The sequence below is a fragment of the Colletotrichum godetiae genome (genome assembly GCF_030913485.1).
Source record: "Colletotrichum godetiae strain CBS 193.32 chromosome Unknown BDP55scaffold_9, whole genome shotgun sequence".
Lineage (NCBI taxonomy): Eukaryota > Fungi > Ascomycota > Sordariomycetes > Glomerellales > Glomerellaceae > Colletotrichum > Colletotrichum godetiae.
In genome coordinates, this window is record NW_026851257.1 from 355,462 (window position 1) to 381,005 (window position 25,544).

Here is a 25,544-nt window from a genome sequence, read left to right on the forward strand (position 1 = left end):
GCAACAGCGCCGAAGAAAAGGAACGACACTGGGCGAAGAGTGGTCCCAGCCCTGGGGAACTGCACATGGAGCCTGGAAGTATTTTCCCCGAGTGACACCGTGTAGCAGGATTGGAATGCGGGAAGAAGAGAATGTCGACTGTCTGATGTCTCCCGAATCCCACTGGACTGGGCCCGGAATGGGAGAAAGACTGAAGCCCGAAGCAGTCTGAAGTTTGAACAACGGTCATTACAATCGTCGCAGCAAAGACAACCCCTCAGCCACGGGAGATCCACTTGGCGACATCTTGGCCAATCCTTGGCTTCTTCTCGATTGACATCAGCCACACAGCACAAGCGTCACAAGGCAGAGTGCGGCTTTCCTCAAGCCCCTTCGCTCCTTCTGTCCCTGAGTCCAGTTCCGGAATCCTTTGTGAGTTTGAGAATTCCTTTGGTCGCCTGCCACCTGCCACGCCGGCAAAAGAGTACATGTCAAGCAGCTCCACTACTCTGTCACTAGCTCTTTCATTGTCCATTTATTTCTTCGTATACGTACCGCTCCGTACACAGTGTTGGGGAGGAAGCAGGGTACCTGGAGGACTTGGTCCACTTGGGCACGAGGAGGTAGCCTCGAATAGGACGGCTGGGACCGGGGTACTAGGGCCAGGGGTCGGTCGGAGGAGCACCTGCGCTTGCTGCCGACCGGGGCCGGGCCCCCTTGCACGAGTCCACGACTCCTACCGTGGTGCAGCACTCACCCGCGACGATCGGCCGTATCGCACAAGAGCGGTCGGTGCAATCAAGCGAGTCAGAAGAGAGAAGCCCTCTTGGTTCCTTTTGCTGGCGTGTCTGGGCATCTTCTGGGCGCGGAGTAATGGGGAACTTGCCACTTGGGAAGGCCTGATGCCACCTACTTGTATGGTTCGCTGCTGCGAGTCGCCAGAATCAGGACGGGATTGTCTGGAGCAAACTTAGGAAGGAGGGGGGATGACTGAGAGAAATAAGGACAGCACGGATACCTGAGGTAAGGTTGGTGTGAATGGGCTGCTGGATATGAGGAAGGAGAAGAGTCTGGAGGGGAAAGCGGGAAGGGGTCATGTTCTCCTAAACCAGAAGCCACGCCGAGCTGAGTGAGCCAAGGGCTCAAGACCACGCAAACTCCTTTTCCTGGTGGCGTTGGCTCTTTCTTTGCCTCGCTGCCCTGTCCTGCCCTTTGCCTGCACTGTGTCTCATCGTGACAAACACGACCGATTTTAATGTCGGTATCTGGGGAGTCCCATGCCCTTCAGCTGTTTTTCCCAAGTTCCGGTTTCCAGTACGGAGTAGTTGACGAGAAACTCCATTCAGGGCTCCCTCAGCCTTCAGGAGGTCCACGATCCATCAAGCAAGCCGAAGCCGTTTCAGGACCCGCGCATTGCACGGCGAGGGGCTGCCTCGAAAGACTTTATAGAGTTTAAGTGAGTTCCCCAGTCAATTCAGGATTCCCCTCTTTCTTCCCTTCCTCTCCCCTGGTGAAGAAAGATACCATGGTGTTGGGATGTTTGTGGGACAGGGCGGTGGGAGTTGCGCCCAATTCGGGACTGATTGCCTATGGCCGTCCAATTGTTGTTGATTATCTAAGCGGCCAGCGATGGGCAATGGCGTCCACACTTGGCACCTGCACCAACCACAAGTTAGCAGCACACAGACTCCTTTTTTTTCTCCAAATTGACCTCGGGCTTCTTATCATCTGTCAACAAAACTCAGACGCCCGTCCACCTGCAGGACACGCTATGCACTCCAGCTGCCAGAGTGCCAGACCAAGCAGTCAGGCAGGGAAGGGGAAGAGCTGGCAGAATTTGCTCTCGCACTCTCTCTCCATCTGCTTCGAATGCGAGTGACCAAACAGGCCCCAAAGCCACCAAATGCCGTCTCATCAAAGACTCTCAGTTCTCGACAAGAGTCTTACTAAGAGAACATGCGGCGCAGACAAGCAAAGACCAAGCAACGCGGGCCAATGACAAGATACCAAGCCTCCCGTTGTGCAGCGCCGCTGCCAAGAAGACACCAAGAACATCTATGTCAATCTACGCCTTCTCAGGTCCAGATGGCTGCTAAGTCCTGGATGGTAAACAACTGAACCACAAGTTCGCTCGTCAGCAGAGGGCCAATTTCGGTCATTTACAGCGCCGACGCGTCGCCACGTCTTTGCACCAAGGTCGCCAGCGCCAACCGTCAACCCGTCAACAAGACAAAGCGCGCTATCGACGTTGTTCATCAGTGCCCAGCGTGTGCCACTCGAGTCTTGGTGCCGTCCAATGCGACCGATATCACTGCCGACGTGACGTCCCATGTTGTGGCACCACCACTCCTCATTGGGATAAGCTCGCAATCCCATTCCAAAAAGTTCCCACGTCTTTCCAAGGACGTACCGTTGGCGGCGTTGGCGGCGCTGCCCTGGCGTTTCTTGGCAGGGGAAACGAGGTTTTCCAAGTAGCCAAAGCCAGATACGTACCTTTTTGGATGGGTTGCTATCCAAAATAACACAGGCTTGTCAGGTTCGACCTTGTACCAATCCCATCCCTCATCTCTCTCGTCCCTACGAAGTAGGTATTCCGACTCCGTACCTTACCTTCACAGTAAGGACACTCCAATTGCTCCTTCCCATTGGTCAAGCTGTCGCACATCCATCACAGCACCGTCCGTTTTGCTGCGCCGTTGGCGGCAGTTTTCCACCACCTTTTTACCCTTTTCACCACACCACTTTGACGGCTTGACCACACACCATCACGACCAACGACTCTCCTATTAATCATACTCATCCTTTTCCCGCCCATTGTCACACCTGGGCATGTAGGCGTCAATTAGTACCTTTTCAAAGCTATTGTTACGGAGTATATCCTGGCTGTCTTCACTCAGCACACAGCTTCTGCTCTCCCTTCTCATCATCCATCCATTTCGGTGCTTGTTGTGCTGAGTACGCAACTCTTCGCCAATCCTACCTTACCATCTGCCTCTTGGGCGGTCTTCCACCTCATAATGTCGCTTCTGCATTCTCCTGCTCCCTCTCCTCTCCCTCAGACACAAGACTCTCCTCAACTCACCTTACGCTCGGGTTTCTTCCCCGTCAGTGTCACTATCCCCTTCTAGCGCGGCACGCCTCCACACCCCCCGGCTTGGCCGCCGTATTAATCATCGTATCCCCATGGTCTCTCTCTCTTTTTTCCTCTGCTTGGGTTCAATTTCCCGTCAACCAGCTGTTGTTCATGGTTATTGACACACTTGCGCCCCCCGTGTGGGCCTCGTCGTCCCATTCGATCCGAGGCATTGACATTTGCGGCCAAGTACGGCAAAGTCGCCAGGAACCGTCATTTCCTCCAAGCCATCCCCATCTTCCAAGCCCATCGGTCCCTCGGCCTGTTCTTCCGTGACCCTCATGTCTTTGTCTGCTTCTCCGCGCTGTCTGTCTCTGGTACCTTGCATTGGTTCATCCGTAGTTCCGAACTCTCTGCCCAATGCTGTCAGAAGGTACGGAGTACGGAACAATATCGAGCACTATGTGCCAATGCAGATTCATATCCAACAGACCAACAATACTAAGAGTTTGCCTAGTATCCGTAGACCGTACCTAGTCACCACGCCTACCTAGTCCACCACACTCTCGTTTTTTCCCTCTGCTGATCGACCCTCGTGTTCACAGCGTGAGTCTCGTTTTGACGCGCTTGGCCCCTCTTCTTTCACTGTCAACCGATCAACCGACTCCACGTCCTCCTCTAGTCACTCGTCTAATCTACCCGGGCTTCCCACCCCTTTTTTTTTACTTGCAAGCTCCCAAGAGCCAGTCACTCGTTGCCACTCCATTGAAGGGTTCCCCGTCCATTCGTTCATCGGTCCTGTCCCTCTTACATTCCAAACCTCTATATCGTTGTGTGTGCGCCGCAAATCCTCTCCGGCCCTATCCATTCCTTTCATCACGCTCGCACCCAAGCGCAACACCAATCGTTAATTCAACGCCCATACGCGGCGCAGTCGTTCGTTCAAACAGACATCGTCAATCACAATCATCACCATGCGTACCTCAACACTTGCGTGGGCCGCCGTCACGGCCCTCTCTGCCCTCGTCGAGGCTGCCGACCTCGAGGCATGGAAGTCCAGATCCATCTACCAGGTCATGATTGATCGTTACGCCCATACCGATGGCTCGACCGATCACGAGTGCGAGCTCTACAAGTTCTGTGGTGGCACATGGGCCGGCTTGACCAACAAGCTCGACTACATCCAAGGTCAGTAAATGCTGGAGATGATACATCAAGGGCTCTCTCTTTCTTTCTCTCTCTCGCCCAGAGACCTCGGGCCTCACAACTGACCATGACCACCAGGCATGGGCTTCACTGCTATTCAGATCAGCCCTATCGTCAAGAACATGGATGACGACACCGCCGTCGGTGAGGCTTACCACGGCTACTGGTCCCTCGACAACTACGCCCTCAACGACAAGTTCGGTACCTCGGACGACTTCAACAACCTGGTCAAGGAGATGCACAACCGTGACATGTACCTCATGGTCGATGTCGTCGTCAACAACATGGTTCAGAAGCTCGACAGCCTCCCCCCCAAGCTCGACTACTCCAAGTTCAACCCCTTCAACGAGGAGTCCGACTTCCACCCTTACTGCAACGTCACTGAGTGGGACAACAGCACCAACTACCAAGACTGCTGGCTCTACCCCTACGGCGTTGCTCTCGCCGATTTGGCTACTGAGAAGACCGCCGTCGTTGATGAGTTTGGCAAGTGGATCAAGGAACTCGTCTCCAACTACTCCATTGATGGTCTTCGTATCGATGCCGCCAAGCACGTTAACGATGCCTTCCTGCCTACCTTTGTGAACGCCTCTGGCGTCTTCGCCTTCGGCGAGGTCCTGACCGGAGCTCCCGCCGATTTCTGCCGCTACCAGACCCTGAACCTGTTGCCCGGCATGCCCAACTACATCGAGTACTACCCCCTCAACAAGGTCTTCTTCGGTGGTGACATGAACGAGCTCGCCGACTGGCGCTCCCAGGCCCGTGATGGCTGCACCGATATCTTCGCCCTCGGATCTTTCGTCGAGAACCACGACATGCCCCGTTTCGCCGTCTACGACGAGGACATTGAGCTCGCCAAGAACGCCATGGCTTACATCCTTTTGACTGACGGTATTCCCACCGTTTACCAGGGACAGGAGCAGCACTTCAACGGTAACTCGACTCCCTTCAACCGTGAGCCCCTTTGGCAATCCAAGTACGACACCACGGCGCCCATCTACCAGCTCACCTCCACCCTCCTCAAGACCCGCAACGCCCTCCAGGCCACCAACAAGGACTTCGCCACCACGGCCTCTGAGCAGCTCTTCGTCGAGAACACTCACCTGTGCCTACGCAAGGGCCCCGAGGGCGCCCAGGTCGTCTTCTGCGTCACCAACAAGAGCTCCAAGGGCGACAGCTACCAGCTCAGCGTTGGCGGCTTCAACCCCGGTGATGCCGTCGTCGAGGTCACCACCTGCGGCACCAGCACCGCCGATGGCACCGGTAACGTCACTCTGTACATGGAGAAGGGCGAGCCCCGCGCTGTCGTCCTTGCATCTTCCATTGATGCCACCAAGATCTGCCCCAACGGCACTACCGCCGCTGGCCAGAGCAAGAGCGCGGCTGGCTTCATCGGCAGCAGCATGACCCTGGTCCTGGCTTCCGTCATGGCCGTTTCTTTTGCGCTCCTCGCATAAACAACCACTGCTTGGTTGTAGATGTGAGACATTGATCAAGGGCGAAAAAAGAAGAAGCCGAGCAAGAGAAGAAGAAAAAAGGGCGTGACTTGGGCGGGTGTACTGCGAGCCAGACACATGTTTTCTTCTTCCCAATGTCAAGATTTTTTTTCGCAAGGCGGAGTTTGGATAATTCAATGGCGGCTATCATGACGCAGACTACCATCATCTCTTATCACCATCTTGTGTGTAATTGTCCTCACCCCCCGGACCGCAGATTCCATCGAAGCTCTCACGTGGTCTGGTGAGTAATGCATATTTCCCTCATTTGTACTGTACTTGTTTTATTTTGCTTGCATTTATTCATAGTGATACCAGACCAATCTTTTTGAAAATAAATTAGTCATAATATCAACTTGAGCTTCTGTGAGAATGGATAGATAACTCATCCAACGACCAGACTGTAATGTCGCAAGTGTCACATTTGCATGCTCTATGAGATCATTGACAGACTTATTCCACCGGGTACGGGTAGCTAATTCCGGCCGTGAAATTTCACGATAGCGGCGGATAGCTGATGTTCCATTGTCTGCCCAGGGCTGTTCCAAATTGAGACACACGCTACCTACGGAGTCGACTCCTCCCCAAGAATTCGCCCGCCGGCTGCACATCACTGCAGCCAGCGCCAGTATCAAACGGAGGCCGAAAACAGCCGAGTCCATAGTATCGTGCCATCCAGAATGGAATCGCATGAACGGTGCAGAAGCAATTGCAAAAACCGAAACGCCCACCTATCACCCAAAACAGACCCCGTTATTGTTTATTTATTTTTCTGCCCCTACGGAGCACCTTTTTTGCTCTTGGTTTTGCTTTCCTCGGCACCGAACGGTTCGGCGTCCTCCGTAGATTACCTTACCTAAATGGTCCAGGCCAAGCTTTTCTGCCAACTTGCACAGCCACCACGTGAGTTGACAAAAAACTGGAAAAACTGGATAACGATAGCTTATCGGGTATCCTAAGACTATCCTTAAGTGTAAAACGTGGAGCACCCCCTTCAGGTACAGGTACGGACAGGTACAGTTACCCGACGACCTGTTGTGCCGCGTTCCCTGACACGCTGAGAAGGGTCTCCAGTGAAAAAGACACAACAAAGGATCCTTTGGCAGCTATTGCATTTTTACAATGGGGAACGGTTGAGTGACAGACAATAGGGGCTTGGGTGGAGGGGGGAGGGCTCGAGGGGGGGCTCCATCGATCTATCGGTCGGGTCGGACGAGTCGGAGTCCAGGGCTTCCATTGTGTGTCCCATCGTCTAGACGGGCTACAACACCGGTACCTTGCACTAAGAAACTCCAGGGCGCGCGCGCGAGAGAGAGAGAGAGAGAGGCACAAGAGAGAGAAGAGCATAACGGAACGAACCCCGGTTTTTTGGTAGCCCCAGCTGCTTAAAGCAGAGTTGTTGTACCTGACCCTAGTGCTTAGTTTATGGAGAGCTATTGGAGCCGCTCGCTCGGGGAGGGGAGGGGGGGTATATGATAGGGGTGGGTGTGCTATGCACCGTTTAGTTCCCATTTTATGGGGCACGAGTATTCCGTATTAAGACTTGAGCGCGCACACGGTGTGGCCACACTCACACTTTTTCACGCTTTTTCGATTTTTCGCCGTTCGATACGAAGGGATCGGCCGTTGGATGGGTGGAAACCAGGGGGAGCGGAGGACTCGAGGACAACCAACGGAGGGCAAGAGGGGACAAAGGAAACCGTTGGTTGGCTGGCGAAACATGGTTCGTTAAAACAAACGGGATCAAAGAAGGGCAGTCCATCCGGAACCGCCAACTTCTTTTTTTGACTTACCCAATAGGAATGGGGTTTGGAGTTTGGAGTCCTGGGCAACCCCCCGATTGATTGACAGTTTTTGACAATGCTTGGACTCTTTTGAAAGACTGGAGTCTGAAGTCTGAAAGATACGGATCCTGCCTGCCCTCAGAGACGGAGGCGGAGAAAGGGACGGCTTGGCAGGTTGAATGGTTAGCGTAAGCTATCCGTAAGGTATAGTCGCAGGAGCCGTAGATTAGGGGGTGGGATGGTCTTCTGCGTGGGCTGCGTGGACGACGCGCGCTGTGCGTTCGGGACGCGAGAAGGAGAGGAGATAAGACATGCATAAGATAAAGGCACATATTCTGCACTGCAAGGCTAGAATTCTTGCTTGCTGCAGTGCTGCGCTGCATTCTACTGGTATACTTCTTTTTATGCAGCTTTTCCTGCTGCTACAGTTCTGAGACCATTGTTTTGTGCATATCACAAGGTATACGAAACGAAGTTTCCGTACGATGCAGAACAAGCGCCCGTCGCCATTGAAGCGATGTGATGAGATCCCCCCCATTCCCTAAAGCAAGGCAAGATAATGACGGGTGATCACTGGGCATCTGGACGTCTGCATGTCTAAGACCTTTTTTTTTCCCCCCTTCCTTCCTGCCAGACGTGCCAGAGTACTCGGATTCCTGCTTGTCTGACTGGTTGATGGAAATCACAATGCAAAGGCCTCGGCAGATGAAGTGTCTCTGGGCTCGGGGAGCTGGGCGGATATTGAGAGCGGCATGCGGCTGTCCTCAACAGGCTTGGCGCTTTGCAATCACAGGAGACGGAAGACTTCGACGGCTTCGAACCACCACCATCACCACCAGTAACCAGTCTCCCCGCCACTCTCTCTCTCTCTCTTTCTCTCCCTTACTTCTAGACGTGACTTTTCTTTTTGTTTCTCAAGAGACATGTGTGTGTTGGCGAGCTGAACTGTGAAAATGTACTCACCCGCGTGACTAAAACTTGCATTTGTTCTCTGCTAGTGATTAGGAGGGGACGATGTTTCCTGCTTGCTCTCTAGCCTCATAAGCTCTCCGTGGGAAGGTGTCACGATGCAACCTCCGCCCCCCGACAGCGTACCATTCAACGAACAAAGCATCCTCGATGCCGCTATCGAGTCGCTCGAGCTTTCTGCGGGGTGCCTTACACGTTTCATTGGGTGAACAACACCATCGGACCTTCGGAAGCGAAAGCAAACAAAAACGAAGATCGCTTTTTTTTTTTGCTGATCTTACTACCTCATGATAAGGCATAATCTATCTAAAAAGATGGAGATGAATGGGGGAGAATGCTCGACCGTGCTTCGAGCCCTCGACGATCTTCACTGAGATGCCGGGCCATCTTCGGCCCCCGCTTCCCCCCCCCGTCCTGTCAAAAGTTTGCGTGCCTTTCAGAATCTAGAGGGCCAAGAAAACGTACATTGCCCGGATCGTTCTGGGCGTTATGTTCATTCACCCTTGCAGAGTTCCCTTGCAGTTGGAGTCCCCTCGCGAAAGAAGCTTCCGAAGGAAAATGTCTCTGGATGGGTCGATGGACAGTGGGACATCACATCCTTTCGGCTTCATTCTATCAGAAACTTCGAGACTGAAGGGCAATGTGGTATTCTCGCAAGGAAAAGCGAAAAGGAAATCTATTTTTGAAAAGAGCCAGCCCAACGTCGATCCTCTCTATCACCCCCGCTCCAGCCGGACATTTCTTTCTCTAATCCCACCGATGCTAAGATTCCCTCGTCGTTTTCCCTCATCTCTCAGGGTGGGGTCTTTTGCGTTATTGTCTGTTAACCGTGATTACTCTCGTCCCCTCGGTTTTCTTTCTCTCGCCCATAATCAATTTTCCAAACAAGGCATGTAAGTCTACAAGGTAAAGAAAATGAAACCTATTGCCTTACGGCCGGGAACCATCTTGGTCCGTGAGAACCCAGCAAGGCCACGAGGATCGGCGATGTGGGAAGCAGAAAAGTTGATGTGGGAACTTGGCGCGTGTGTGCTTGGGAAAAGGGAAAGCGGATGCATGTCTCATCGCCTTCATTTGACAGTGACATGAAGTGTCTTTATTATTGCTTATTCACACATCTCTCTCTTTCCTGCTTGAAGTGAGACTTTTGATTCTCGGGTAGAGGACCAACCATGCATGCATGCGTCTCTGGGTCGAGATTTTCCAGAGACATGCATGCCGCGCGCCCTATAGGCCGTCGCAACGTCGCGACGAGGCTGACTCCAGGCAAAGGTTACTCGTACTCGCTTTTCTCTCTTTGCACGATTTCCGGTATTTGCTAGACACCTTGCGTGACGATTGTCACGATGTGATGAGGCTGTTGGTGTGGTTGCGTCTTGCGATCTCGTCGCTTGGGGGAGTTGGAGACTGGAGTTTGTGCAGTCTAAGTGGTTCGTTCGTCAGATGATAGTTTGATAGTTTTCAGTTTCCCCTGTAAAAAAAAAGAGTGTATGTACATCAAGCGTTCGGAGAGACGAGCGCATTGTTATTGACGTGCGAATAAAGCGAATGTTTAACCACAATCAATCACAGAGGCAAAAACGAGAATCGCAATTGTCGAAAACATCAAAATGTTCCGAAACCGAGAATCGAACTCGGGGCTATGCCTAATCTCTCACAGAGATGAGAGGGCATCATGTTGGCCACTACACCATATCGGATGTTACTGACAGGGCAGCAAGTTTAGTTCAAGAAGTAGCTTTGTGAGTTCGCGGCTGCACGTGACTCCCAAGCACAGCAAAAACACAATCTGAGTACATGATATTTAAGTCTTTCCTTCGTGGGCGAGCTCCAATGAAATGACACGGAACCATGACTCCTATTATTCAATGCGGTGTCACCTGAAATGGCTCGCCGTGCTTTTGGCCCGTCGTCTCGATAAAGTTCTGTGGAATGCTGACTTACAGGTTACGAGGGAGCCGCATGTACGACCTCGTTCACGGATGCGTGAACCAGGCCATGACACATGTGTGCCACGTCCCCCAGTTTTCAAAGTTCGTGTCGTAATTCAATTAGTTTAAGTGGCTTGTGCATGATTCCAATCAGATCGGAATGCTGGCCGACGGACTTGGGAACGGTTGTTCCCGGCCACTCGCTCGTGCTTCCGGAGAGGGAGACGCTGTCTGCCGAGAAATGCGGGACGGCACTAGATACGTGTTCAAGGGAATTAATCCCATGCTTCTTTTGACTTATGTTTACCTGTGGGGGTAGTTTGGAGATGTCCAGCCTTTTTGTTTGTTATCAACTGATTTTAGACACTGATTGAGTCATCTTTCAAGATCCAAAACTATTTTGAAACTCGCGTTAATTCCCAAAGTATTCACTCATAAATGTTAAATGCACCTCGACGGCCAATTCAGCTTCTCCGAAGCATTTACTTACACCAACGGCCCTGTATTTCCCTTCAATCTGAACCCTCTCAACCTATGACTATCTCCGTAGCCTCGCTCCAGACGACTACTGCGGCAGAAGTCCCGTTTCCATCCTGCAGACTGAGTATCACCAAGCTGCCAGCATTCTGATGCTCGCCTGCGAAACAGAATTCGAATGGATCAAAGTTTCAAATAAGTCAAGATGAATACATGAGAGCTGCCACTACTTACTTACATGACGGGCTGGCCCAGTGAATTGATCCCTTCGTCCACGCACACCAGTCAAGCATCTCAAAGCAAGTATGGACAGGATGTTGCCACTTAGCGTGAAGATCGAGACCGCATTCGTCTGAGGGAGCTTAGCTGCTGTCATCTCCCCTCAACCGGTGCCCGGAGGCTAAGCGACCAGGCAAGATGAACTATGAAGGCCACTAGATTCGGTTGCCCTCATACACCACCCCCCGCCACCGCGGACGACGCTCTCATAACAAACAATTGGTATATCACATCAGCAAGGGCAGAGGACATATGTAGCATTTGTAGTTTGAGGCCGTATAGCTATCCAAAACCCCTTCGTTCGCGCCGACGACAGCCACTCATTCATCCGCGGGTCCGGTCTCAAATATCCGCGACCTCGAGGGGAGAAGGAGAGCGATACCTGCCAGATCATGAAAGCACGAGTAGAACATATTGACACTCTAAAATCACCCAAGATCACACGTAATTCATACCACAACACGGTTCCATGCTCTGAACTCTACACCGGGTTTGCTATTGCGGTCAAGTTTGGCCACCGAATGACTCTTGTACTCAAGATATAGTTATCTAGGAAGCCCAAATTCTACTCTCACCGCGCAACTCTGGGATGGAACCTCGACTACGGATGATATAAAGCTAAGGTAGAGTAGAGTAGGCAGATGTGTGAGAGCGACAGGAAATAAATCACCGAGAGAAAACCGGCATTTCTCTTCTTTATTGTCTACATACCCCGGCATCTCCTCCGAACAGCCTTGAGAGAATGCTCAGAACAGCGGAGCAACTGGAGCACAGATACCTGTCCATTAAAAATGCTACTACTGCTGCGAATTTGCTCCTCGAGCCCCGTGTTTTCTCGGTGTCTTTCTGAAAGTGGTAGCAGTCACGATCGGTCCACCTCCAGGGTACCATTCCGAAGCACGCCCAGCCTCCGATGGCCAAGGTAGAAGGAGAACAACACCATAGGGCCGTAGGTAGGAAAGTTCAAAGTTAATCCAAGGCCAGGTTAGATGTAGTACATCAAGCTAGCCCAGGACGTCTACTGTGAAATTTGGCCCCTAGTGGTGTTGGAGCAAGATGCCATTTATCAAAGTTTTTCTGGAGCAAAGAGGAATTCGGTTACTCGCCACTGTGCGCCATTTCGTGATGTACGGGAAAGCCAACTCCGTCTGCGAGTTGCGGGATAAAACAGGGGATTCCTAGTTCTTGAACGAGGCGTTCGCGACCTAGATGAGACGGACACGTGCCTTTTCATTTTCGTCTGTTCTTTTCTGCTCGAGGTTTAAGCTGAACTTTTGCCAACTGGGATGACGCCTTTAATCTGATCTGCTGAACAGTTGAAGGGTTACAATAACAATTTGCAGTAGTCCCAAGACTGCGGTTCTCAGGCAACTTGAGTCTGGCGATTTGAGGTTCAATCGAACCCCCCCCCCCCCTCGTCAAGTCACACCTTGGGGCATATCTCATCGGATGAAAATAGCATTGGCTGGGGCTTCATTGACAAAAGTATTGTCAATTTCTTTTTCGTGCCGCTTGGGAATCACCCCCCTGCCAAAGCGTCTAGATCGACTGTCTAAACACTCCTGTGAAGGGAGAACGGCCGACGTTCTATAGGCTGTAACATCTTGGTTTCGACACTCACGTCAGCTGAACTGTTGAGAGAACTGGAAGACAAGTCAATTGTAAGAAGAAGCATGCAAGCTATGTGTAGGTATATCTCTTCGCTCCAGTCCCAGTCCCCATCCCCACCCTCTTCCTCATCGAACGGGGTAACCCATCCATCACCTCCGTCTTCGCCGCCAGAAAATTTCTCCCCCCTTCCTCTAGATAGTACAGAACACAGTAACACCCCCCTCAGCAGCACCATTCTGCGTCATCTGGATATACGTCGCCGGAGGGCTATTGCTCCCCGCAGGACAGTTCCACTGGTTCTTGAACGCCGCCGGCAACGGACCGCCACTAATAGACTTCTTGGCGCCTGTGCAGTAGGTGTTGCGGTTGGCCTGGCGGCAGGGGTTCGGGCACGTCTCGTCGCAGGAGATTGGGTTGGGCTTGGGAATGGGCTCCGGGAGGGCTAGAGCGGCGGCGGTGGCGGCGAAGAGGAGGATGGAGGGGAGTTGCATCGTGGCCGTTGTGGTGGTTCGGTGAGTGGGTCAAGGTGTATGTTATAGGCGAGGGTATATCTTTTGGTCTATTTGTTTGGTCTAAGAGAGTGTTGGTGAGTGAGTGACTGAGTGAGTGTAAGGATGATAGAGAGAGAAATAGTACTATAATGACGACGAGAACTCGAAAACGAGAAGGGTTGATTTATAGCTTATGAGTTGCTAGGCATATTATAGTTCTTCTGCTAAATTGGCACGTCAAATTCGTCCTCCGTATAGACGGCAATATCGGAGTCCCGTTATGCCTGCGCAACGAAGTAAACCGAGTCATTCAGACCTGATTCAACTTCCTATCCCATCCTATTCAGGTACGTGTTTGCGCCATGACCCGTCAACCCTGGAGTCCGGAATGAACGAAGAAAGAACAGACCAGTAAGATGGCCATCGTTACGGCATCGAGTCATTGCAGAAAAAACCATCTCATATTAATGAAAATAACAAGCAAAAGCCAGTTCCACCCAGTGGTCCAAGAACCACGAGCGCGCGCCGCCGAGGCGGGTTGTGGTTAACATGAAATAAGGTTTTTCTGGGAAGCAAATCATTTCAGACTCCATCTCATCTTAGTCAGTATTCCTGGTTTCGGGTAGAACAGTTCGTCTTACTCCTGAGTCTTCTACGCTTCTCCGCCAAAACCTTGTTCTTCTTCGGAGTACAGATGCCTGTTCGTGCTACGGATAGCCACCCGAAGTCTTCTACGAGATTCAGCCGCTGGCGGGGAGTTAGGGGGGGGGGGGGGGGTAATCCAGATTGAGAGTTTCACTGAGCCTTCGAGAAGACAAAAAGTATCCGTACGGCCAGCCCGTACGGAGCAACTCCATCTCGTTCACGAAAAGATAACCCGTTTTGAAATATCAGTGATGCTATATACTTATAGACGTAATGAGCAGCAGGCAGCCTTGCTTTGCCATCGCAATAGCCAACGATTATGCTGCAGACTCCTCGAAAAAGAGGCTTTACGAAGCCTTACTGGCAATGTTCTGCACTTACATTCCATAATAATAGCACCGGGACACGGCAAGAGAGCTTCGATAAACAGAAGCTTACGTATGAATCAGTTAAGTCATTCGTCCTTGTAAATTCCTTGAACAAGCCTTGGAGGCTCAGTTTGCTTGCCGCAGATTCCGTGCTACCACTCATCCTGCCAATGCAGAGAAGTACCCACCCAGCCAGCAAAGTTAAGTTGCCTTCATCTTGATGGGGTCCTCCTCGGGAAGTGTGGATGAGTGACAGCATGGAGGGGCCGAACCTTGTTGTCAGATGCCGGACTAACTTCATCACTCTACGGATAGATGGGCCACTTCCCGCAGCGTAAGATATATGGAGTATAGAAACCACGTAGTCAGAATGGACCGTTGAAGAGCTCACAAAGGCATCGGACGACGGTTTCAGTCACAATCACACAATAGGACAAAACGTGTGTTCAAGAGGTCTCATTTATGCGTTGTATACTTTACACAATGGTGGAGTCATGCTCCATGCTGCCGACGCCGATTAACCTGCCAACACCAGAGACGAAAAATTGCATGGAATCTTTGGGTACTGTCTCTTTTGAATCCCGAAACGAAGCAACAACAACAAATCTATGGAATTTAGAGCTCGTCGTGGGAGGGGGGCTCGTCCTCGCCACCAGCGCCACCGGCGCCCTGGTACATCTTGGAGGTGATGGGGTAGGCGACGTTGGACAGCTTCTCCTTCTGCTCCTCGAAGTCCTCGGTGTTGGCGGTGGCGCCGTTCTCCTCAAGCCAGTCGGTGGTCTCCTTGACAGCCTCGAGGATCTGATGGCGGTGTTAGTAATATGTCGGTACACATGAAAGGCATTGTGGCAACTTACAGTCTCCTTGTCCTCGTCGTCAATCTTGCCACCAAGACCCTCGTCGTCGTTGACCTGGTTCTTCAGGGAGAAAGCGTAGTTCTCAAGACCGTTGCGAGCCTCAATGCGCTCACGGGTGGCCTTGTCCTCCTCGGCGTACTTCTCAGCCTCGGCGACCATGCGGTCAATCTCATCCTGGGTAAGACGACCCTTGTCGTTGGTAATGGTGATGGACTCCTGCTTGCCAGTTCCCTTGTCGTGGGCAGAGACCTTGAGGATTCCGTTGGCATCGAGCTCGAAAGAGACCTCGACCTGGGGAACGCCACGGGGCGCGGGGGGAATGCCAGTGAGCTCGAACTTGCCAAGAAGGTTGTTGTCCTTGGTAAGGGAACGCTCACCCTCGTAAACCTGGATGAGAACGACGGGCTGGTTGTCGGCGGCGGTGGAGAAGATCTGGCTCTTGCGGGTAGGGATGGGGGTGTTGCGCTGGATAAGCTTGGTCATGACACCTCCAGTGGTCTCAATACCGAGGGTCAAGGGGTTGACGTCCATGAGGACGATGTCCTCAGTACCCTCCTCACCGGAAAGGACACCGGCCTGAACGGCGGCACCGAAAGCGACAGCCTCATCGGGGTTGATACCCTTGGAAGCCTTCTTTCCGCTGAAGTACTCCTCAATGAGGGAGACAACCTTGGGAATACGGGTAGAGCCACCAACGAGAACGATGTCGTCAACGTCCTCCTTCTTGACCTTGGCGTCCTTGAGCACCTGCTCAACGGGCTTGAGGGTCTTCTTGAAGAGATCCATGTTGAGCTCCTCGAATTTGGCGCGGGTAAGAGTCTCGGAGAAGTCCTTGCCCTCGAAGAAGGCCTCGATCTCAATGCGAGTGGACATCTGGGAAGAGAGGGTACGCTTCGCCTTCTCGGCCTCACGCTTGAGCTTACCCATGGCCTTGAGGTCCTTGGTGATATCGACGCTGTTCTTCTTGTTGTAGGACTTGGCGAAGAAGTTGATGATACGCTGGTCGAAATCCTCACCACCCAAGTGGGTGTCACCGGCGGTAGCCAGGACCTCGAAGACGCCCTGGTCGATGGACAGAAGAGAAACATCGAAAGTACCACCACCAAGGTCGTAGACGATAATCTGGCGCTCACCGTCGGTCTTGTCAAGACCGTAGGCGATAGCGGCGGCGGTGGGCTCGTTGACAACGCGGAGAACGTTAAGTCCGGCAATGACACCGGCATCCTTGGTGGCCTGGCGCTGGTTGTCGTTGAAGTAGGCGGGGACAGTGACGACGGCGTGGGTCACCTTCTTGCCAAGATAGGCCTCGGCGACCTCCTTCATCTTGCCCAAGATCATGGCGGAAACCTCCTCGGGGGTGAAGCGCTTGGCGGAGCCAGAAACCTCAACCTCGACGACGGGCTTGCCATCCTTCTCGATGACCTTGTAGGGGAAGTGCTTGATATCGGACTGAACAGCCTTGTCGGAGAATTTCTGGCCAATCATACGCCTGGAAGATGGTTAGCAATGTATATTGAGAGGTCGACGGTCGGGGTAGGAGCTCACTTGATATCGAAGATGGTGTTGGTGGGGTTAGCGGCGGCCTGGTTCTTGGCGGCGTCACCGACGAGTCTCTCTTCCTCGGTGAATGCGACGTAAGAAGGGGTGATACGGTTTCCTATAAAGCAGAAGCGTCAGTAAAATTGCTAGAGTCGGGGGGTAGGGAGCAGGAGCAGCTGCGACCATGTAGACTTACCCTGGTCGTTGACGAGAATCTCAACCTTGCCCTTCTGCATCACACCGACGCAAGAGTAGGTAGTTCCAAGATCCTAGAGATTGGGAGTTAGAATAGTCGCCCACTTTTACTCGGTTCCGTTGGCGACAGAGGAAGGGCCGACAAGGGGCGCATCGCCAGGGAGCTGGTAGATACAACTTACTATACCGATAACAGTTCCGTAGCTCTCAGTATCCTGAGCCTGGGCAGTCTGAACGAAAGCCAGGGGAGAGAAGAGGAGAGCCATCCAGGCCAAGAGGCCGAAGCCCAAGGCCATCGAGTTTCTGGATCTCGACATTGTGGTGGTTTTTTTTTGGCGGTGCCGTGAAGCTCCCCTGTGTGGTATTGGGATAGCTCTTGGTGTCGGGAAAAAAAGAAATGAGAAAACGTCAAAAGACGCGCTGTAGAGAGAGGGTTTTTGGATTCCCTTCTACTATTTACACACCCAATCGAGTTGAGGTGGCTTTGGCAGTGGTGAATTGGGAGAGGTCAAAAGTGTCGGTGGTGGAAAGGAAGAGCTGCCGCCTTTATGAATGCCTTCTCCAAAAAAAAAAGTCGAGGTGTCCAGATTGCACAAAAGGCCAGATTTCACGTTGCGAGGCGCCACACGTGACAGGGGTCTCTTCCTTTTGGGGGATGGGTGTCACTGGTGGATCCTCACTGTGTGGACCCTTGGTGCAGCCGTACTCTATTTGGTGTCTTTTACTCCGTACAAGGCAGCACTTGCACTCAGCACCTGCAGGTCAGCAGTAGGAGGGTACCAAACGCACTGGCTGCTCGGCAGATGGTTGGGATGGCAGCAATTAGGTGCTTCGGGGGACACATCTCCGTTGCAGCAGGACAGTGAGCAGGTACCGTGCGAGGATTCTCCCCTAGCCACGGGAGTCAAGGTGCGCACGCCTCACCGCTGCCGCTGCCTGCCGTCCGCGCTGGGGTCAATTCCTTTCTGCCCCACCAAGGCTGCGATTCTGGAGATTTCGATTACAGGTGGTCCCCCCCTGCTGGGAGTTTAGGAATTGGGACCTTGAACGTGGCCTTTCTGTTCGCTTTGCTTCCACAGCTTCGGTTGAGTTCTACGCCGCAGCAGCGTGACAAACTTCAAAGGCACCTTGTGTTTGTTTATTTGTCTCCAATCGGAAGTGACTCACGATTCAGCAAGGAATACTCGCTCCCAAAACAATAGGCAATGAACTTATCCACTTCCTTTGCAAAAAATACTTAGGTGGCATCTAATCGATCTTGGTAGCCTTGCAGTGTCCTCTATCTAGTGGTGTGTTACCTGTCCCATTCAACTTCCAAGCAGCTCAGAAAGGAACAGAGTGGCCTTTACTCCGTACTCCATACTTACCAACCGGTCCAACCCCCATCCATCTCGATCTCGGGACCATGCGCGCCTGTCCCCTTTCGACAATATTCCCACCACTGGCCTACAGCATGCGGGGGGGAGGGGAAAGGAGAGAGCGCGGCAATACGGTAAGCGGAAGGTGCTAATTCGTAGGTAAGGCGAGGGCGACAAGGTAAGGTACGCGACACTTTACCTCAGTTAAGGTGCTCTAAGCAATGCCATCCCGTCTTTCGCCCTGAGATGAGGGGGGACCCAAGGCCCGCAAGCCGTAAAGAGGGGGGGAAAGCATGCAGGGGCTGAGCTTTGGCTGCTGGCCCATGCTCTCCCGAGGCGGCGCGTGGGCACGACGGCGTCATTTCCGTCGGTTTAACCGGACGGGGCCATGTCAATCTGTCCTATTTGGCCTTTTCAAGAGGCAAGATATCATTGATTGAGCGCTTGGAATGATGCCAGATCCCACCCCCAAAAACACACACAGAGACATTCACGGAGTCATCGACCCCCAAAGAAGGAAGGAGGATGGCAAAAAGTGAGCGAAGTTAGTTTGCTTCGTAAAAAGACACAAGCCTAATCAAGGATCCGTGGTACTTGGAAACTGATCAATTCGCATCTACGGGATATCTAAGTTATGAATTAGGCACGCCCCCATTGGCTGCGCTTCAACTAAAGTTGCAGCCAACTCTATTTTCAGCACACCAAAGTGACCCCAACTCTAATCGAGCCTCAATGCCAGCGCGCCGCCTGTCCTAACTCGCACGCCATGCATGGAAAGTATCTCGTTTCGGTCGTCAAGTGCCCACCACCTGTTATATACGAATCCGCGCCACGTTGCTTCTTTTCGTTTCTGCACCGTTTTATTCCAATAGCCCTGCCGCGATTGTCTCCCCGCCACTGCGGAGCACCACTCGCTGTCCAGCCTCCAACGGCACCTTGGAGTCCAGCTTGACAACAACCCGCGCAACCTTGCCCGGCTGCACGATCTTGGGGTTCTTCTTCACCGTCGCCCCCGTCAACTTATCCAGCACGGCCGGGATGACCTCGACTCTTCCAGCCGCATGTAGACGACCACGGTGGACGTCTACTGGCATTGGCATCAAGTGGTCAAAGGCCAGCACCTTCATTGTCAGCCTGTCGCTCGTCTCGATAGGGGCCGCCTTGGTGCTGATGATATCGCCCACGCGAACGTGGATCGGGTCGATGCCGTACAGGCCGATATTGACGCTCTGTCCCGCAACGGCCCATTCTTGTACATCAGCGTCTACCTCGATCGATCGTATTGAGGCGGACTCTCCGCTGGGTTGCACAATCAATGCCTCGCCGTTTTGCACCGTGCCCGATTCTATCCGGCCAGCTACGGTGAGTTGGCTTTGCTGCGATCTATAGATTTCCGAGATGGACATTCGGAATGGCTTCTCTATCGCTCTCGCCATGGGATCCGAGTCTTCCAATGCTTCGATGAGTGTCGGACCTGTGTACCATGACAGACCCTCATCATCTGGCTTCTCCACCAAATTGGCGCCGCTGAGTCCGGATATGGGTACAAAGGTGACGTTCCTGAGCTGGAAGCCGTTGCCTTTCATGAAGCCAGTGACCTGCTCCGAGATCTCATCAAAGCGATCCTTTGACCACCCGACCATGTCCAGCTTATTCACAGCTACGATGACCCGCTGGACACCTAGACTCCTCAGGAGTAGAGCATGCTCTCTTGTCTGGCCCTTCAAGCCCTTCTCGAAAGCTCCGGTGTTGGCGTCAATCACGAGAATGGCAAAGTCTGCCTGACTTGCTCCAGCAATCATATTGGGGACAAAGTCCCGATGACCAGGGGCGTCGAGAATCGTAAACCGTGTCTTTTCGGTCTCAAACATATTTGTGGCGATATCGATGGTGACACCACGCTCGCGCTCCTCCTCTCGCTGATCCATCACCCAGGCAAGGGCGAATGACGATTTTCCAATCTTCTCGCCCTGGCGTCGATAGCGGTCGATCAGATGTTGCTCGATGTACTTCAACTCCAGGAGCAATCTGCCCATCAATGTGCTCTTGCCAGCATCCACGTGTCCTATTGAGTGTTAGAGGAACATGGAGGAGAAGAAAGGTGCTAATTCACTTACCGACCACCACAAAGCTGGCACTTCTCTTGTTCTCGCTCTTTGCGAACTCTTTCACAACATCCAGCTTTTTGTTCTTCGGTGCTGCTGAATCGTCGAGTTGAAGTTGTTTCATCTCGGAATTTGGGGTTTGTGAGCCACTTGATTTGGCCACCACTTTTTTGCTTGCGCTCTTCGCGGCAGCGTCGAACTTGGAGCCCGCTAGAGAGTATTAGAGTCAGCATCTTACTGTGTCTTCGCGAATCGCGAACCTTTCGCCTGAGCAGCGAGCACGACATCGTCGGGGCTTGGTTGGGAGAAAGCGCTGGGCACATAGGTTGAAGAGTCCATGTACGGCAAGGAGTACGTCTGAGAGGCGGCGGCAGCATCTTGAGCAGGTCCGAACAGTGTCTGAGCAAAGGCAGACGGTCTTGAAGATGGCACCACGAAGCAGTCATCTTCAGCCTTCTCGCAATCCTCGGTAGAAAGTCCCTTGGCTATGTCGACATCCATACTGACTGCTTCAGAGGCTGCGTCGGCTTGCTGCGGTGGTGAGACCGATTTGGAGGTCTGAGTCCTTGCGGCGGGGTCCTCTGCCAACTTTTGTCGCTTGGCTAGCATGCTCAACCCGCCTCTCTGATTCTCCTTGGACGATTCGTCAATGGCAAGAGTTGACATCCTTTTCTCAGCTCGGTCGACCTTGTCGTCTGTCTTGGTCACTTCGGTCGTCTTCTTCTTCCGTGCTGCAGCAAGAGCCTGGAGTTTTGAAAGCTTGGGCCCATCGCCGCCGCCCAGAAGCCCCCCGGGAAGGGAACGAGGAGGAACAAAGACGGCCTGTCGGCTCTTGGGAGCGTTCATCCATGGAATACCGTGAAAGTAAGAGGCAGGGGAGAGTGACACCCTGGGAACTGGATATGTCGAAGTTGATGCCATGTCGTAAGTCGTAGTCTTGTCGTCCATGCCCCCGCAACCAAACCCGTCTGCTGCCGAAACGCTCAACTTCTGGTACTGCCGCCACCCCTCCGGGAAACCTGACCTCACATAACTTGAAAGAAAATGAACTTACCATCCTTGACCACCTTCTTCTCCTGCTTGGGCGCTGGTGGAGGTGCGATGAATTTCTTCTGTAGGTAAGACACCGTTTTCTCGGTGTCGTAATAGTAGTGCCACAGCGACTCTTGGATTTGCTGCACAGTCACTTTGTCGGCATCAGGGCCAAGAGTACTCTGCACTGTCGCAATTCCTATTGCCATCGCCTCCCGATCCTCTGCGCTGAGCTGCTCAGCCTCTCCCTCCTCTTCGTAATCTTCGCCCTCGAATTCGTCGAGGGCCTCCTCATAATCAAGGTTGCGAACTGCCTGGTGGCGCGACATCTTGACGTAGTTGAGGTAGGCGAGTTTGGTGTTGTTGGTGGACAAGTGGTGAGAGGGGTGTCGTAGAAGACCAAGGCTTAATAGTCGGAGAGTGAGATGTGTGTGAGATATTACTCACTCACTCGATAGGTATGGGGGTTCGAAACTCTTTAACAACCGGATTTGCAGCTTTTCGGAGATGACGCTGTGGACTTGAGTTTGGTCCTGGCGTGAAAGTGGCATGTGTGGGGCGCTTGCGGCGCTTGGGTCATGGCCACAGCAATAGCCATGGAGGGGCAACTACGTCCATGGCGGGGTACTTCTGCTGCCTTCCAGGCCTTGCCAGGCGGTGAGCCTCCGGATTATCTGCACCCCGGCAACCGAAGCTTCTGGTCCCTCAGAATGGTAGGCACCACCAATTATTCAGAAATTTTGGTCCACCACGACCCGGTCCTTGGAGCTCAACCCCCCTCAACGCACGATACCTCTCCTCCCCCGGCGTCACTCCCAGCTGAATCGCACTACCTATACAAACCCCTAGCGACGTGCGAACACCTTCAACATGGCTATGAGTATGTGTCACCCATCCTTTTAATTTTCATAGTTGCATGCAGCTAACATCATGTCTAGACCTTGATATGGCCAATGGTACGCAATACCACGCACGATCCGAGTTTCGAGACTGCACATACTGACGGAATGACACTATAGCGGCCGTGATGAAGGATGAGCAGGGCCGTCCCTTCATCGTTGTCAGAGAGTAAGCTCGCCCTCTCTTTCCATGAACCGGAGCCCCAAGACTGATTGCCCCGCAGCCAAGGAAAGAAGAGAAGACAATACGGCAACGAAGCCGTCAAGAACCACATCCTCGCCGCCAGAACGGTCGCGAACATCGTCAAGACCTCCCTGGGTCCCCGCGGCCTCGACAAGATCCTCATCTCCCCCGATGGAGATATCACAGTGACGAACGACGGCGCCACGATTCTGCAACAGATGGAGATCTCAAACCACGTCGCTAAGCTTTTGGTAGAGCTTTCAAAGTCGCAAGATGACGAGATTGGTGATGGTACAACTGGTGTCGTTGTGCTCGCCGGAGCTCTCCTTGAGCAGGCGGCAGAGCTGATCGACAAGGGAATCCACCCCATCCGTATCGCGGATGGATACGACCAGGCTTGCGACATCGCCGTGGCGGAGCTCGACAAGATTTCAGATGTCATCGAATTCAGCAAAGGAGAGACAGGAAACCTGCTCAAGGTCGCGCGGACAAGTTTGGGCAGCAAGATTGTCTCCAAGGCGCACGACCAGTTCTCTCAGATCGCAGTGGATGCTGTCCTCTCCGTTGCCGACCTGGACCGGAGGGACGTTGACTTTGAGCTGATCAAGGTCGATGGCAAAGTCGGAGGAGCTTTGGAAGACACCATGCTCGTCAAGGGTGTCATTATCGACAAGGATTTCTCCCACCCCCAGATGCCTTCCGAGGTCAAGGACGCCAAGATCGCCATTCTTACCTGCGCCTTCGAGCCCCCCAAGCCCAAGACCAAGCACAAACTCGACATCACCAGCGTCGAGGAGTACAAGAAGTTGCAGAGCTACGAACGCGAGAAGTTTATTGAGATGATTCAACAGATCAAGGACGCCGGTGCCAACCTGGCTCTCTGCCAGTGGGGTTTCGACGATGAGGCGAACCACCTCCTGCTCCAGAACGGTTTGCCCGCCGTGCGGTGGGTTGGAGGACCGGAGATCGAGTTGGTGGCCATTGCGACAAATGGCCGTATCGTGCCGCGATTCGAGGACCTCAAGCCCGAGAAGCTCGGAACTGCAGGTATCGTCAGAGAAATGACCTTTGGCACAACAAGAGAGAAGATGCTGGTCATCGAGGAGTGCGCCAACACCCGTGCGGTGACCGTCTTTGTGCGCGGTAGCAACAAGATGGTGAGTATTTGACAGAATACTTGGGATTGCCCCTGAAACTAATCCCGCTTGCCAGATCATCGACGAGGCGAAGCGCTCCCTCCACGATGCCCTGTGTGTCGTGCGTAACCTTGTCAAGGACAACCGCGTGGTCTACGGTGGTGGTGCTGCCGAGATCGCCTGCTCATTGGCAGTCGAGGACGCCGCCGCCAAGACCCCTGGCCTTGAGCAATACGCCATGCGCGGATTTGCCGAGGCCCTCGACGCCGTTCCGATGGCTTTGGCCGAGAACAGCGGTCTGAACCCCATCGCGACACTGGCCGACATCAAGAGTCAGCAGGTCAAGGCCGGCCCTGGAGTCCGTGGCAAGCTCGGTGTCGACTGCATGCAGCGCGGCAGCAACGACATGAAGGATGCGTTTGTCATCGACCCCCTTATCAGCAAGAAGCAGCAACTCCAGCTCGCAACGCAATTATGCCGTATGGTCCTGAAGGTCAACAACGTTATTGTTGCTGGGTCTGGCGAGGAGGACTTTTAAAAGTTTATAAAAACGGTAAAAAAGGTTTCTAGATAGGTCTATGGTGTTTGGGATTATACCAAGCTGTGTACTATGCAAATAGAGAGGCCCCCCACGCAATGTCGAGACCACCATTTATGTCCTCCCCCATGTAACAACCGTCTAGTGCTTGCCCGCCTTGCCACTCACTTACTGCATCCAGCCTCTCTCGGGGCTGTACTTGAGATACGGCTCCATCTCACGGTAGAAGGTCTGACGGAGCTCGGCATGCTGTTCCGGCGTCGGGCGGGTATCCTCGCCCTTGCGACGCTGCCAGCTCTCCTGCGTCTCCTTGAGGAGGGCCTTGGGGTCCTGGCCCGTGGCGTCGGCGAATTCGTATGATCTGTACTCTGTATTTTCCCAGCCAGTTGCTACGTACGCACATAGTCAGTCACGGCTTCCGTCTCACTCAACAAATGTCATTTGGGAGTCGTATGAGGTATCCAATGAAGAAACATGGATCTCAAAAAAAAAAAAAACCACCCGAAGGGGAAAAAGCGTACCTTTCTTGGGAGCAATCCCGTACCAATCATCCGTCAAAAAGTGCAAAATCCCACCGTGCGTGACAACCACGACCTGCGCGTCCCCCTGCACATTCCCGCCCACGAGCTCCCTCAACGCTCGTCTCGCCTCAGCAGACCTCGTCTCCAGCTTCTCCAGCGTCGGCTCCCACCTCGAATCCGGGCCAGCCTTGTCGATCCAGTCCTCGGGCACCCTGCCGAAATCCACGCGGCCGGCAAATTCCGCTTCAATGTCTTTGATCGCGGATCCAGTGTCGCAGGGAGCGTCGGAGACTTCTTGGACGTCGGGCAGAGCGAGGACTTTCAGCGGAGGTGAAGAAGAGGAGGAATCGGAACCAAAGCCTAGGAGACAGGTGTAGAGGGTTCGACGGAGGGGGCTGGCGACGAGGTGGGTGATGCGGTCGTGGTGGGGGAAGGCGGCGCGGAGGTCGGCGCACTGTTGTTTGCCCTTTTCTGTTAGGAGGGGGTCGCGGAGGGCTTCGTTTTCAAGGGAGAGGTTGTGGAAGCCTTGGGCGTGGCGGACGAGGTGGATTTGGACGGGCATCTTGAAAAAATGTGTGTCCGTCAAGGTATAGTTAGATGAGGGATTGTGTCTATGGTGGTGAGATGGTGGGGTGGCGGAGTAGAAAATGTCGTTGTATCTTGTTGCACAATGTCTTTGGTTCTATCGAAGCCAGAAAAAAGTTGATGTGATCTAATTGAACCTCTAGATTTCACAACGAAGGCAGACAAAAAAAGAACGGTTTCTGAATAGATGTCGGATGGTTCACGATCCAGTTATATATAAAAAGGTCTAGCAAGTGAGAGTGCTTCGTTGTGGAAAGTGAGCTACGTAATGCGTCCCTCCCCCCGT

The 25,544-nt window shown here is 53.1% G+C and overlaps 7 protein-coding genes and 1 non-coding gene across 8 annotated transcripts; 3 read left to right on the top strand and 5 right to left on the bottom strand.

Annotated features, from left to right (window-relative positions):
- Window positions 1-357: 357 nt before the first annotated feature.
- On the top strand, window positions 358-1,228 carry BDP55DRAFT_428585 (uncharacterized protein). The gene has a single exon (XM_060567506.1). The coding sequence runs from the start codon at window positions 468-470 to the stop codon at window positions 951-953; it is 486 nt and encodes a 161-aa protein (XP_060432780.1). The 5' UTR covers window positions 358-467; the 3' UTR covers window positions 954-1,228.
- A 2,798-nt stretch (window positions 1,229-4,026) lies between these two features.
- Window positions 4,027-5,715, top strand: BDP55DRAFT_546621 (alpha amylase; the record flags this gene model as incomplete). Its single annotated transcript, XM_060568673.1, has 2 exons — window positions 4,027-4,240; window positions 4,337-5,715. 2 exons carry the CDS (start codon window positions 4,027-4,029, stop codon window positions 5,713-5,715), a joined length of 1,593 nt encoding a protein of 530 aa, XP_060432781.1.
- A 4,405-nt stretch (window positions 5,716-10,120) lies between these two features.
- BDP55DRAFT_t100 lies at window positions 10,121-10,207 on the bottom strand. The gene has a single exon. It is a non-coding gene; the product is annotated as a tRNA-Glu (tRNA).
- A 2,789-nt stretch (window positions 10,208-12,996) lies between these two features.
- Window positions 12,997-13,296, bottom strand: BDP55DRAFT_725911 (uncharacterized protein; the record flags this gene model as incomplete). Its single annotated transcript, XM_060579066.1, has 1 exon — window positions 12,997-13,296. The coding sequence occupies one exon, from the start codon at window positions 13,294-13,296 to the stop codon at window positions 12,997-12,999; it is 300 nt and encodes a 99-aa protein (XP_060432782.1).
- A 1,454-nt stretch (window positions 13,297-14,750) lies between these two features.
- Window positions 14,751-17,457, bottom strand: BDP55DRAFT_654159 (hsp70-like protein). Its single transcript, XM_060574242.1, has 5 exons — window positions 17,083-17,457; window positions 16,902-16,974; window positions 16,712-16,823; window positions 15,167-16,655; window positions 14,751-15,110 (listed from the first exon to the last, which is right to left on the bottom strand). The coding sequence occupies exons 1-5, from the start codon at window positions 17,215-17,217 to the stop codon at window positions 14,925-14,927; spliced, it is 1,995 nt and encodes a 664-aa protein (XP_060432783.1). The 5' UTR covers window positions 17,218-17,457; the 3' UTR covers window positions 14,751-14,924.
- Window positions 17,458-19,118: 1,661 nt separating this feature from the next.
- Window positions 19,119-21,724, bottom strand: BDP55DRAFT_691842 (elongation factor Tu GTP binding domain-containing protein; the record flags this gene model as incomplete). Its single annotated transcript, XM_060577035.1, has 4 exons — window positions 19,119-20,323; window positions 20,376-20,573; window positions 20,624-21,331; window positions 21,418-21,724. The coding sequence occupies 4 exons, from the start codon at window positions 21,722-21,724 to the stop codon at window positions 19,119-19,121; spliced, it is 2,418 nt and encodes an 805-aa protein (XP_060432784.1).
- Window positions 21,725-22,265: 541 nt separating this feature from the next.
- Window positions 22,266-24,152, top strand: BDP55DRAFT_629078 (T-complex protein 1; the record flags this gene model as incomplete). The annotated part of the gene is made up of 5 exons (XM_060571974.1): window positions 22,266-22,275; window positions 22,334-22,351; window positions 22,415-22,463; window positions 22,519-23,635; window positions 23,691-24,152. The coding sequence occupies 5 exons, from the start codon at window positions 22,266-22,268 to the stop codon at window positions 24,150-24,152; spliced, it is 1,656 nt and encodes a 551-aa protein (XP_060432785.1).
- A 168-nt stretch (window positions 24,153-24,320) lies between these two features.
- On the bottom strand, window positions 24,321-25,235 carry BDP55DRAFT_629079 (histidine phosphatase superfamily; the record flags this gene model as incomplete). The annotated part of the gene is made up of 2 exons (XM_060571975.1): window positions 24,321-24,541; window positions 24,674-25,235. 2 exons carry the CDS (start codon window positions 25,233-25,235, stop codon window positions 24,321-24,323), a joined length of 783 nt encoding a protein of 260 aa, XP_060432786.1.
- Window positions 25,236-25,544: the final 309 nt, after the last annotated feature.

Coding starts and splice junctions, on each gene's coding strand:
- BDP55DRAFT_654159 (XM_060574242.1), bottom strand. CDS start 17,217: ATGTCGAGATCCAGAAACTCGATGGCCTTGGGCTTCGGCCTCTTGGCC. Junction 16,824..16,901: donor GATTCTCGTCAACGACCAGG/GTAAGTCTACAT, acceptor TCTGCTTTATAG/GAAACCGTATCACCCCTTCT. Junction 16,656..16,711: donor AACACCATCTTCGATATCAA/GTGAGCTCCTAC, acceptor ACCATCTTCCAG/GCGTATGATTGGCCAGAAAT.
- BDP55DRAFT_428585 (XM_060567506.1), top strand. CDS start 468: ATGTCAAGCAGCTCCACTACTCTGTCACTAGCTCTTTCATTGTCCATT.